This window comes from Falco peregrinus, chromosome 7 (assembly GCF_023634155.1).
Source record: "Falco peregrinus isolate bFalPer1 chromosome 7, bFalPer1.pri, whole genome shotgun sequence".
NCBI classification, from domain to species: Eukaryota; Metazoa; Chordata; class Aves; order Falconiformes; family Falconidae; genus Falco; species Falco peregrinus.
In genome coordinates this window covers 83958154-83971045 of record NC_073727.1, presented here as the reverse complement: position 1 = coordinate 83971045, position 12892 = coordinate 83958154, and the positions used below count along the sequence as shown (strand labels likewise).

Genomic DNA, 12892 nt, shown 5'->3' with positions numbered 1-12892 from the left:
TGTTGAAAGAGAGGAAAGGCGTAAATGGAGAAGCGTTTTTCAGTGACTGAAAGCTGAAGCAGTGTGCAATGGTTTTCTCAACTTTCATAGCTTTTTGGCAGTATGTAAATCTAAGAACCTGCCAAAGTACTGGCAGTTCTCTTCTGCTGCGTAACAGAACTTCACCTGTCCTCAGAGTTACTGTGCTGCCTTTTCCTCAGTCATTCCTGAGGAAACATGTCCAGAACACTGTGAGACAAGTGATTGAATTATTTTTAATTGTTTTAAGTGCTGAACGTCCATTTGTATTGTTTATTTCTGTATCATTTGTGTGTAGGTCGTAAGTTACGTTATTTTGTAAGTAAATATAAATCATACTAAATTCATAAGTACATATTTTGTGAATCAAGTGCTCTGGATGCTATATAAAAATCTTAATGTCTGTAAGAAGTTTTTAAACTTCAGATGGGAAATAGGTCAGTACCAATAGCTTGTTCTAAAACAAAACAAAAAAGTATAAAACTACTCTAGTACCACATGATATAAACCAAAGTTTTTAAGTAGTAAAGTTGCACAGACTTGAATGGTGACAGTTACATGGTTTAATGGCTAATCTTTGCTCATACAAAAGCTTTGCCGTAATGGTTAAGATGATTCTTCAATTGTATGATTTGCTGAGGACCTTGTTTTCTGAGGGATTGACAGTAATGCCTCCCTTTGTTTTATTCCTGCATGGGAACTTCTGATTTCACTAGATCTTCTACCTTGAAAGGAAAGCAGTTCAGTAGTTGCATGCGGGATTCCTGTAGTTCTATTTTTAGACAGTTACGGGTAATGTAGTATAATACAGTAATTTAATATAGTAATATGATATAATCAAGGATTGTTAGAGAAGATGTTCAAACCGATGAAACATTGAACTGTTTCATGGATATTTGCTCAGAAGTTTGGGCAGGTTTTAATTGCACTGCTACAATCAGTTCTTAATGGAAGAACTTGAACAGATTTTATGCAAATACTTAAATAATTGTTTAACTTTGCAAATGTGACCCTCAGTCTGAGTTATTTGCTAAATGCAATTGCTGTCTTAATTTGATATATTATTCCAAATAGTCAGCTTCTTTTACTCTTTCTGTTTGTGGTTTGGGTTTGGTTTTGGTTTTTTTTGGTGTTTTTTTTTTTTTTTAATCCTTTTGTCTTTTAGGCTTCCTGTTGTTCAGCTCTGGAAATGCCAATCCATTCTGACATACTACAGATAATTGTAGATTACCTGTATACAGATGAAGCTCTTGCCATAAAAGGTGCCATTAATATATTTTCAACTCAATTGTAGCTCCTGCTATTTTTGTGTTTTTAAGATAGAAATTCAATACTTAATATATTTTTGTTGAAGTTTTATGTAGAAAATCCGTGTTTGTGTGAGTCGTGCTTTAGATTTTGAGGTGATAGCTGTACACCAGGCCCTTTTGTAGCTCTTCTTTAGTTTGTCAAACTGTAGTTTTCCTTTTTCCTCCTTTTCTTGCTTCAAAAAAATGACTTTTTGTGCTTCACTAAGCTATTCCTTGTGCTGTAAAAAACCTATGAAAATTTGCAAAGCCATTACATTAGTCCTTTGGTAAAATCCCATTGAAGCTGTATGTGTTGTAGTTGCTTTTGACTTGCCCACAGTGTTTACGTGATGCTTTGTTTTCCAGATTCTCAAAATGTGGAATTCGTATGTAATGTTCTTGTGGTAGCAGACCAGCTTCTTATGTCCAGACTCAAAGAAATCTGTGAAGTAGCCATTGCAGAAAAACGTGAGTTCTTCCACTTGTATTATGAAGGGTTAGAGAATAAAAATTTTGTTTTAGATACTATGTTCTTGCCTGTTTCAGCACAGAATTATTTACTTGTATTCTTTTGCTCTGATTACCTTTTGCTGCTCATTGCATAGCTGTTAACAGTTGCTTCTTTAGTCTGGGTGATGTTCTAGGTTAGTATAATCTTCTGTTCTTTATGCATCATTTTCTTCATCTCATGTTCTTCAATAAAGGAAAAAAAAAAGTAGAAAAATGCAACCCCCACCAACACCAACCCCAAACCACTACAACAAATAAAGCAAATTTTTATAAAACCTTTATTTCATTGAATTCAAACTTCTTATCTTTCAAACATGATAAAATTAATTCTGTGTTTTTATTTCTGTCCTTGTATTTAGTTTTACTGGTTCTTCTGTTGTTTGTTTGAGACAGTGCTGTTTCTATATGGTCATGAAGATCTGCCTTTTCTAGGAAACACTAAGTGTTGTCACTTGGTACAAGAAGTCAGCATACAATATTTGCTTGGCATTTCTTAGTGACTTCCATTTTTATCTCTTCCCCCCATGCCCCCTTCAGCTCCTTTTTTTTTTTTTTCTTTCTCCCTGCTAAAGGAACATTTGGAACTTTTAAGAATTGTTTATGCTGTGTATGAAATCTGGTATTTTTCCTTTCCCTCTTTGTTTTGAAACCAGTATGTTTGTAGGTAGGGCCTTTCTGTTTCTGTGGAGCACCTGTTGCATTCAAGCTGCTACAAAGTTATGTGGACCTTGCTGCAGTTTATGGCCATTTGAGCATTTATGGCCATTTAAGCATTAGCATTTTTTTTAGGAATGAGGAAGTATATGTTAAGTTTTAATAAATAGATCACACTGTGCATTAAGTCTTAAAAACTGCTGCATGATATTGCAGCACATTATCCAGTTTAGTTTGTTGTGTTTCTTCTTTGCAGTTACTTTAAAGAATGCTGCTGAGCTGTTGGAGTTCTCAGCAATGTATAATGCTGAACAGTTAAAACTATCCTGCTTGCAGTTCATAGGACTCAATATGGCAGCTTTGCTTGAAGCAAGGTAAGGAGGAATGCAAATGATTTTATGTACTAGCTGTTAAATTCAAACATCCTCAAAAGACAGAAGGGTTCAAAGAACTAATAGAAGCAGTTAAATGTTAAAATACAGCTGAATTCTGCTAGTTTAAAAGGAGGCTCATTTTTGCTGAACAGGGAGAAACAAACTAGTTAAATATCTGTAAATACTGTACCAGTTCTATAGTATAAAACCCTATGTTACCATCTGGCATGAAGAGCCTGAATTAAGGGGAAAAAACTCTCTTGAATTCAGTAGGCTTTGATGTTAGGCCTAATCCTGTTCAGATTTTTTAAATTGTTTTTGAAGATGTATAAAACTGCTGTGTGGTTTTTTTTTTGGTGTTGTTGGGTTTTGGTTGCTGGTTTTTGTTTTTTTGTTTGGTTTTTTTTTTTTAACATGATAGTTACTATGAAAATTGAATTTATTTTAAGTAGGTTTCTTATAGCTGGTACATTTTCCAAAGACAATGGGCCTGCAGTCTGGTAGTCTTTTTGCTTTAACTGTCTGCAGAGAGGGCTGAACAAATTAATTACCCTTGCTTTCCACAATGATACAGCTAGAGTTCTGAGAAGCTGAATTCTTCTCTTGATGTTTCTGGACAGGGCTTCAGGTTGCTTCCAGAGTACATACCATTTTCTCAGAGCAAGCCTTATCAACGCTGGTTGAACTTTCCTAGCAAAGCCTTAAAAAAAAACCAACCAAAAAACCCCCAAACCCAAATGAACAAAACACCCCCATCTCTATTATTGGTCCACTCTGTCCATTCCTAGCCTTTTTGTCACGCTTCCTTTTACCTGTAGAAGTTCTTAGAGATCTGAACCGGTTCAGAATGCCAGCACTTCATTGCTGTGTGAGGCAGCTACTGTGCTTGTATCACAGATACAGGAATTCATTCATATTAGCAATTTTCCTCTTCACATCTTTATAAAGTATAAACATTTTACCCTTTGATTTTGGAGAGAAGAGTAAAAATCTGATAACATTGTCTTAAGTATTATTTTGGATTCAGATTTGTTTCATCTTAAGCCTGGAAAGGACATACAACATTCTTACTACAGTTAAGACTATATCTGTATTTCAGTGAAAACCTGAAAATGTCACTACTGGGTACCAAGACTTTTAATCTGAGACACCTGAGTCAGATAGAACTGAATAATGACAGCTTTGTGCAAGGAGAGCTGCTCACACAGCAATATGGTTCTGTTGAGTAGTTTGTTGCTATGGTGTATTTTGGCATAAATGTCAAGGGATGTTGTGGCTGAGTTTTATAGAAGAATTTGCATGGACTTGGGAGTTTTAGATACATGTCAGGAAGACTTGAAAGTATCCAGAAATAGGTAAAGTAATGACAAATTCATGGTAACTTAACTATATAGGTCTATACTGCCTGTGGCCTTAGGTGAAGGTAGGCTATCTAGAACAGTTGTAGGTTTAATCCTGACTTACAATAAGGGCATTGATGAGTTTATATTTTGTGTTCATTTTCTTCCTTCTGACTCTGTGACCACCATGAATAGATAATAATGCCTGTAGGTGATACTAATCTACATTGTAGATTTGTATTTTTCATTAACGTGGGTGGGGTTTTGGGTGTGGTTTTTTTAAGCTGGTAAGATAAATTTGTATTTATTTTTTTTAGGACTCTGGATGTCTTAAGTGATGAAGTTGTAAAGGATCTTTCTGTTTATTACAGGAAAATGGTAAGTTGTACAACTTAAGTGTAAGATGCTTAGGTTTAAAATAAGAAGAGATGAGTAATAAATACCTGCAGGGTCTGTAGATGGCAGGCTGGATCTGGAACATCTGGCTCAAAGCCAAGGTTAGCTGCTGCTGTTGTCACTCTCATGAAGCTCATATTTCATTATTCACTAGCCACTGCTGCAACAGTATTGTGTCCTTTAATTATATACATTAGACGTATTTATGTCCTGCAATTAACAATTGTTGCGTGAAAAAACATAAGCAAAACCTATGGAAAAGAGCATCTGTTACTTGGAAGAAAGGAGAGTAAGCAAATTAGACTTCTCCAGTTAAAAGTTCAGGGTGATCATATAGATCTTAAAAACATCTTAAAAGAAAAATAATGTTGAAGCTGAACTTTAATGCAAAGAGCAAAACCAAGGCACATTGTAATCCAGTATTCTTTTAACTGTACAGTAATAAAAGATGAATGTTTGCAAAACCTTGAAGCAATTTTTTCTCAGTAGTTATAGCCAGTTGAGGTATATTCATTCTGAGTCTGTGCCTTAAAATAATTCTCCTTCTGTTTTGCTTAAAGATATAATTTAAGTTTATAGGCTGGTTAAATAATTAATCGGTCTGTAAAAGTTTTAAGTGACAGTTGGTTTTGGTCCTTTTGCAAAAGATCGTACGTATATTTGCTGGCAGTGAATTTAAGAGAAACATAGTGTATCGGCTTTTATGAATACAGATTCCAGCTATGGTCAGGAGGGTAATTACTCCATATCCAGATGGACCTGACATAAGTTCTTTAGAGCCTGAAGATGGAGAGAACTTTATCTTTTTAAGGGAAGAAATGAATACAGAACAAAATTCACAGTAAGTATCTTATTTTTCATCAACATTTTTAACTAGGTGAGCTGCATATGGTATTTATTCCCCTTTGGATGGTGCCTGACTCCTTTTGGTTTCAGAACTGAAACATGAAGAAAGAGGAGAAATGGAGATTTGAAAGACAGTTCTCAGTTTCTTTAAGTATTTTAAAATGTTATAGAACTGCAGCAGAGCACTCTTTTTCAATTTATAAGTAGCATATGAGTAAAGGTAGCAAACCAAACGTTCACAGTGAGTTGTGTGTGTGATGTGGGTATCTATGTATGTATGAGATTGAATTAGGAGAAAGCAAAAGAGAAACAAACACACTTTAATGTCCTATAGATGTGTCCAGAAAATTGTGATAGTCTACATTTCTTAATCTTAACAGAACTGTCATGTGAAATGCAAAGTCTTGTAGCATGAGTTTTTAGTCTGTCAGTTTGGAGTGACTCCTGTCTGGCTGTAGAGTAACAAAACAAGTAACCTCTGTTTAAGAGGTGTGATCCAAACAACTGTAGATCAAGTAGTTCAGCCTTGGTGGTTTTGTGGACTTCTGGTATTCTGTCTTTGAACATTTGTTCAGAAGACTTAGAGGTGAGAACAATAGAATCTGTAAAGTCTTGTCAGACTAACTTAATAAATAATAAAATTAGAACTGCTTTTTTTGGTACAGTTTTAAAACTGGAGAAATTGACTATGACATACAACTACGAAAAGTTAATTTGATGGGATGGTTTGGTAACATGCTTCCAAATAGTGAAATATGATGTCACTGTGCAGATGAGACCTCACCTGTAGTATTGTGTACTGTTCAGACCACTTGTGTAAAGAAAAGTTATGCTAAATGAACTAGTAAAGATGAAGACTAGCAGATCAGGGGAAATGAGAGGCTATTTTGTATTAGACTTAAAACCTTCCAGTGTTCTAAAAGGGTAGATGATGGCATTTAGGGAGTAGGGCAGTCCAAGGGTTACAAAAGCCCCAAGCATTGTAAGGTTACACTACTGATGCAGGAATAAATAAGTATGTGTATAGTTATTCCCGAAAAAGCTTCTCAAAGAAGCTTTTTGAAATAGTGTTATTGTAGCTGTGATTCATATAATTCTGAATTTCTAGGAGTTCTCTTAAAATGAAAGATGCCTGTTATTTGATTCCACTCTTCCTAATATCATGTATAGGAACATGTGACATTTTGCTAACAGGACTGTGTACCTGCTTTATTGTATAAGTAGTATTATCTTGGTGGCAGTATTTGTGTTGGGGGAAAAATGAGACCAACTGTGGAGTTTATTGAACTTCAGTAATTCAAGAGAAATCAAAAGAGAATAAAGTGGAGCCTTGACTGTAGTTTGCTTTATGTCAGTTGCTGTGATGTGTAGCAGGTTTAATGTGACCTAGGTGGCAGTGCCAGCCTGTGCAGCTACTGTTTCTTCCACTGTCTCAGCAGAAGTCTTTTGTGCAGTATACTAGACCAGAGACTAGAGCTAGACTGGAAACAGTTTTGTTTTTTTCTTCCTCCTGGATTCACCTCCCTCCCCCCAAATCATTTACTAAATAGTAGTGCCAGTGCATAAACAGAGCAGGAACAAGCAGCTAGTGACAACTGGTGGGAGCAGATACTGCTGTTTGAAGTATAACTGCTGCTGCTGACTGAAAAACTTGACATTGACGCTGATAGTTCTGAGGCTCAATTTCTTTGGTTTTAATCCATCTTGGGGGGGGGGGGGGGTGTTTGCTTTTAATAGGGAAGCCCTTTTCAAAAGAGCAAAAAGTAAGGCAAAAAAGAAGCCACGAAAACGGTCTGACAGCTCTGGAGGATATAATCTATCAGATATTATTCGGAGTCCAGCCTCTACAGGTCAGTGGGAAAGAGGTTCCTTTCAGGTATTACATTATATTATACCTTTCAGGTATAAACCCAGAACATTTAATATGCAATGCAGTGTGATTTCTATACTTCAATAAGGAAGTCTTGCAAATACTATTTCTTTTTTAGTCAACGCCATAGTTGAATTTGAATAGTGAATTAAGTAATCTTAAGGGTTTTTTGAAAGGATGTTTGTCATATTAAGCTTGTGATGAAAGTTCAGATTCTGTAAAAGCATGTATTTTTTATAAAGTAAAACTAATGGACAATTTCCCATGTGTTTGTAATAAGTGGAAGATTTCTACTGATGTGTTTTTTGGGTTTTTTTCTGGAATATAAAAAATAAATTAGTTGCTGTTTATTGGAAAGATGGTAGGAGCCTTCATTTTCCACAGAAAAGTGTCCATGTTACTTCCTAAAACTATATATTATGAGACAGAGAAGGAAAACCGGCGGTAATCTTATTCTGAAAAAAAGTGGTTAAGATAGTCTCAAATTTGCTTATAGTTCTATATATTGCAGTCTAGTTACACTGGATTAGTAACTTCCAGTTATTTTGTATTCATCATGTGTAGCGTATAACTTCTGGTGGTTTTTTAAGCATTGTTTAGTCCAGCTCTCATGATTTAATAGTTCTGTTCTCTTTTCTTATTTCTTAGGCTCAGTAAAACTGGATAAAACTAACTCTGCAGAATCACTTCCAGAACTTTTAACATCTGATTCTGAAGGTAGTTATGCAGGAGTGGGTAGCCCCAGAGACTTGCAGTCCCCTGACTTCACAAGATTTCATCCAGAGAGGACTGAGGTTGGATTTCTTTGTTCCTAACAATTTACTTGTTTGCATTTATCTAGTCCATCAAAAGCAGAGTTTGTATTTTGCGGTATTTCTGAGAAGCTGTTGTGCTGAAAATGGAGTAAACAACTTTAAGTAGTTATTATTTGTCTCATAAAGCAAATAAAAATTAGTATCCCTTATTAAATCTTCTAAGGGTAATTTGTTCACGTGGTACCCTAATAAGAATTTTTATATACTTACTGTAGCGTTCAGGAAGTATCAAGCTGAAAGGGCAATTATGTAAAGGCTTTATTCATTTAAAATTCAAAGCAAATCTGAAGCTCAGAAGCCAAAAAACCTAAAAGTGGATACAAAAAATCTCCAGGGAAATCCTGCTGTTCTTCAGCTATTGTAGTTGGACAGGAACATGGTCCAGCATAACTGGGCCATAACTGCCAAAGAGAAGTAAGTTTGAAGAATTGTGCCCATGGTAAGTTTTAAAACTTCAGATGTGAACATCTGTGAGTAAATTTTCCCTTATCAAGATGCAAATTTGGACTTAACTCAGGGTAAAGTGAAAAGAAAAAAAATATTTACAAATAGCAGACTGATCAGGGATTTGCTATGTTATTGGTATTTTTGAGGTATCCTTTACAATCTTTTCACTTACACATGTCATTCAAACTGTTTGTAGCATTACTCTTTCCACCCCACCCGCCCCTGCCAAATGAAAAAAATGTGGCAATATTCAACATTTTTTTTTTTTCTTTTTTTTTTTTTTTTATAGATGAAGGACAAAGCATGCAGTCAGGGTATGAAACCCTCTCAACCTAACAAGGAGATGAAGTCATACAAGGGATCATCAGCATTGACACAGTCTATTCCACAGTCCATTCCCAGTGCCAAAAACAACTCTGCAAGCTCTCCCAATTGGGTAGCAACTAGTTTCAGGTGGTGTAGTAGTTGTGGTGCATAACTTACAATCACTGTTTTACACTTGGTAGTGAATGCTAGTAACATTCTATTCTGACTAAAAAGCTATTTCCTCTTCAAAGTGATATATTACTTGACACATGAATTAAAGATTTTGGCAGTTTTATTAACCCGGTACCTTTTTTAATTATTCTTTGAGAAAAGCAATTGCTAGATATTTTTTTTTTTTTTAAATGCTACTGGTATAGACTTCTCATATCCTTTTTAAGAAGGCTTGCTTGTAAAAATACTTGGCAGTTTTTCGTAGAATCAGAACATGTTTAAAGCCATTAGAAGCACTGTTGTACTTTGACGTTTTTAAGGCATGCCTTTAGACTTAAACAGTCTGTGAAAATCAACACCTCAAGTTGAAGTGATACAGTAATAAAAAATTGTAAATTTTTATCTGTAGCAGTATCTGCATATGGAAAAAGAGCAGTACTGCAATAGACTGAAGTTCTGTCTTGCCTGGTGTCCTGTCTCTGACAATTGTCAATAGAAGTTGAATAAAGAAGAGTTTAAGGATTTAGGGAATTGTATAGTGATAATTTCCAACAGTTTTCCCAGGCTCTGTTGGTTTGTGGCTGACGGGCTTTGTTAATACAGGTGATGCAGCTGTAGAAATTAAAAGTTGCAGCTTTGAAGTGTATTGTTTGGTCAGCAGGGTCCATTAAGAATCTGTGTTCTGTCTCACTATGTATTTGTGCAAGCCTAGTCTATGCAGAGGGTAACATCCCACAGCTGTCTCTCTGGCCTTTAGACTTGTTGGAAGAAGCTCCAAGTTCATCTGCTATCTTTGAGTTCTTCCTCAATGTTTTGTTAGAGGATTGCATGGAAGGGGAATAAATAAAACCATAGGACTTCATTGTAATGTCACTGTGCCTTTATGGGATTCCCTTGTACTATTTCTTCACTTTTTCTAGTGTTGCTGGTATGATATCAAGAAAAAGCAGGCGGCACTGTTGTGTAAAAGGTTTAAAGGATTAATACTCTAGCCTATTTGGTTGAATTACTGTGGAGAGTCAGTGGCAACAGGGTTTGTTGTGACCTTCCAGTGGTTAATTCACTACTTGGTCTATGGCAGTTGGATTTATGTAGGAAGAGACAGAGGGAATGCAGCTTATATTTTATTTTAAAGCCTTGAATCTAGTTGTAACACAGCTTAGTTTACAAATGCCTTTAGATGGACAGGTTTTAATTCATAATTTTATGTAAAACTTCAAAATGTCTGGATTTAATTCATGTTCATCTCTGTGGAAGTTTAAAATTGGGTAGTTTATGAAAAAGAAACTGATTGCTGAAGTTTGAAAAAGAGCTGTGTATAAACACCAGCAACTAACTTTGCAAAGGGTGTTCTGTTTGCCCTGTGAAGTAATTTTTATTTTTTTTATATTTTTATTTATTTATATGATTTAATCCTGTTCTTCAAAGAAAGATCTAATTCAACCTTCATGAAAGAGCTGTAAGCAGTGCCTCTCTAATACTTAGCATGAGCAGTTGACTACTAAATAAGTATTCTGGATTTAGGTATCTAATTTTTTTAAAGTAATCATAGTTCACATCTTTTTGTTTCATAGTATAATGAGTCTTGAAAGTATTTTTATAGTGTGCTCTTAAATATGTATATATTTATAAAAGTTTTGTCAGAAACATTCTATTTGAGGTTTGCCATAATTGAGGAAACAGACATAAATTATACATCCGGTTACCAATCTTATGTATGATTTAGAGGATTTCATTGAAGGCTGGAACTGTGGAATGTAAGTAAAAATCAATGCCTTGTAAGGTAACGTTTTGTTTTTCATTTTGCCCTGCCAGCCCTCCTGCTATGGATCTAAGGACTATCATGGAAATTGAAGAAAGTATGCAGAAATGTGGAACCATGCCAAAGGCAAATTCAGGGTTGGTAAAAAACCAAAATCTATAAAAGAAAAGTGTGATAGACCAGGCTATTATGAATTTTACTTAGTGGTTCAGGCAGTTTGGAGTTTAAAAAAAGCAGGAGAAAAGTTGTCCTGTTTCTTTTTGAATGGCTTTGTTTACTTCAGTTCATTATGGTGTTTTTCTGTGAGCGTACAAAATTTGTCCCTTTATTTTATTGTAGTCTTGTTTGATCAACTACTGCAAAACCGTGTTTAGCTGTTGAAATGTGAGGGGAAGAGCTAGTAAACTAGCACCTAAAATCAGTGGCCTCCTCTGCTGAGCTTTCCTATTTCCAATGACCAAGAATTAATTCTTGTCCCTAGCACTTTGGAAATTACTTGTGGAGCAATACTGTAGTTGATCCTAAAGTTTGTTTCTTGTCTTGCATTCTTTGACCTCCCCTAGCACCCATGTGTTGATATTGACAATTCTTCCTCAGGCAGAAGCAAGGGTGTTCTTACTCAGAGAAGCAGCCCAAACACACAGGGACATAAATGTGCTTTTTTCATGAGGCAGTGGATTAGACCTAGTGTTCTTAACTGGCAACATATGGAAGAGAACTGCAGATTACTTTTGTGACCTTTGAAGTGTGGCATTCTTGTAAGGCAGAGCTAGGAGAGTAGTCCTGGAGCCTAATAAAGGATTGCTGGCTAGGTAGGTTCAGAAGCTGTGAACAAAGCAGCCAAGACTGAAGAATCCAAATAATTTAGAAAACAGATTATTACGAATGGAAAAAATGTCTGTATGCCATCGCATACATTTCTGTGCACGAATATTTTTGGTTTAAGGGAGCTAAAGGTTCTGACAGTCTCTACGAAATCACAAAATTAGGAAACAGTCTTTGTCTGGTGATAGTCCATCTGTTTTAGGTACTTGATTCCTACTCTGCATGTTTTAATTTGTAGGCATCTATGTGAAGAATAGTTTTATGAGATTTTCTTTCTGTCACTCTTGATATTCATTGATCCTCCTTCTGCTCTCCAGCCATCCAACCCCTCCCCCACACCTGTATTCCCCTTTTGGCACTCTAGACAAAGTATTTTGCTCTAGGAAAGAATTATTTCTCAGTTTAATTTGCAAGATTAAAGGTGAGTCATCTCAAAGGACACTGGTCTTATATCTTCTCTCTTTGCAATATCAATTCACAGCAGAATGGTGTCTCATGGAATCAAGCTTTCTCAGAAGCAAAGGAAAATGATTGCCCTGGCAGCAAAAGATAACGGATCAGGAGCTACCAGCACGGACTCTGCTGCACTAGTAACTACACCACCACCACCTACAAAAGTTGCAAAACTAGGGAGTGCATGGTATGTTATAAATCAGTTATCACTTTTTTTTTTCTTTGGAGGGCTTTTACATTGAATGCACTCTTAGAAACAGTTGCTTAAATAAAAGTGGCCTTGGTTCTTTTCATTAAAGAGACTAGCATTGAACTATGTGTATCTACATTTGGTAGTAATCTAGAAATTCAAGGTGGGCAGGGAAATGCAGTGGTTGCAGTTTAACAGTTCTTTGAAATTTTACTGTAGTGAGTCAGAAGACTGCATCCCATCTGGTTCTTCCCTGTGTGTGATGTGGTATTTGCAGATGGTATCAAAGTGAAGCATAGAAAAAGAAGGTTTAGCACAAGCTCTGAAATTTAGGCAGGAAAAGGTTGTTTAAAACCATTATGAATCCTACTTTTTCTCTGTCAAAAACATAAAGAAAAATGCGTAGCCCTTCTTGGGGGAAGGGGCTAGAATGACTTCAGAGTAGAGCAAAATTGACCAAAATTACAGATAACAAAGTTGTTTAGGAGCTGGAGGGAGTGATGAAGCTGCTACTTATGGTAGAAGGGTGCATGACTGCTGATTACAGTTTAAATTTCCAGTTAAGTATCACTGTATTGACTAGAAGAACGGTCTATCATGTTCAGTGAACAAGGTTTACAACAACT

The 12892-nt window shown here is 35.8% G+C and overlaps 1 protein-coding gene across 3 annotated transcripts in view; it reads left to right on the top strand.

Moving 5' to 3' along the window:
• IBTK (inhibitor of Bruton tyrosine kinase) overlaps positions 1-12892 on the top strand; it is a 57724-nt gene that overhangs the window by 29555 nt on the left and 15277 nt on the right. For 2 of the 3 annotated variants that reach the window (XM_027782676.2, XM_027782671.2), the window contains exons 16-25: positions 1184-1280; positions 1674-1775; positions 2728-2845; positions 4503-4563; positions 5295-5422; positions 7165-7277; positions 7946-8091; positions 8849-9012; positions 10852-10935; positions 12105-12263. In XM_027782676.2, the coding sequence (XP_027638477.2) occupies positions 1184-1280; positions 1674-1775; positions 2728-2845; positions 4503-4563; positions 5295-5422; positions 7165-7277; positions 7946-8091; positions 8849-9012; positions 10852-10935; positions 12105-12263 (1172 nt within the window). The remainder of the gene's footprint in view (positions 1-1183; positions 1281-1673; positions 1776-2727; positions 2846-4502; positions 4564-5294; positions 5423-7164; positions 7278-7945; positions 8092-8848; positions 9013-10851; positions 10936-12104; positions 12264-12892) is intronic. The other variant, XM_027782678.2, reaches the window with a different exon arrangement.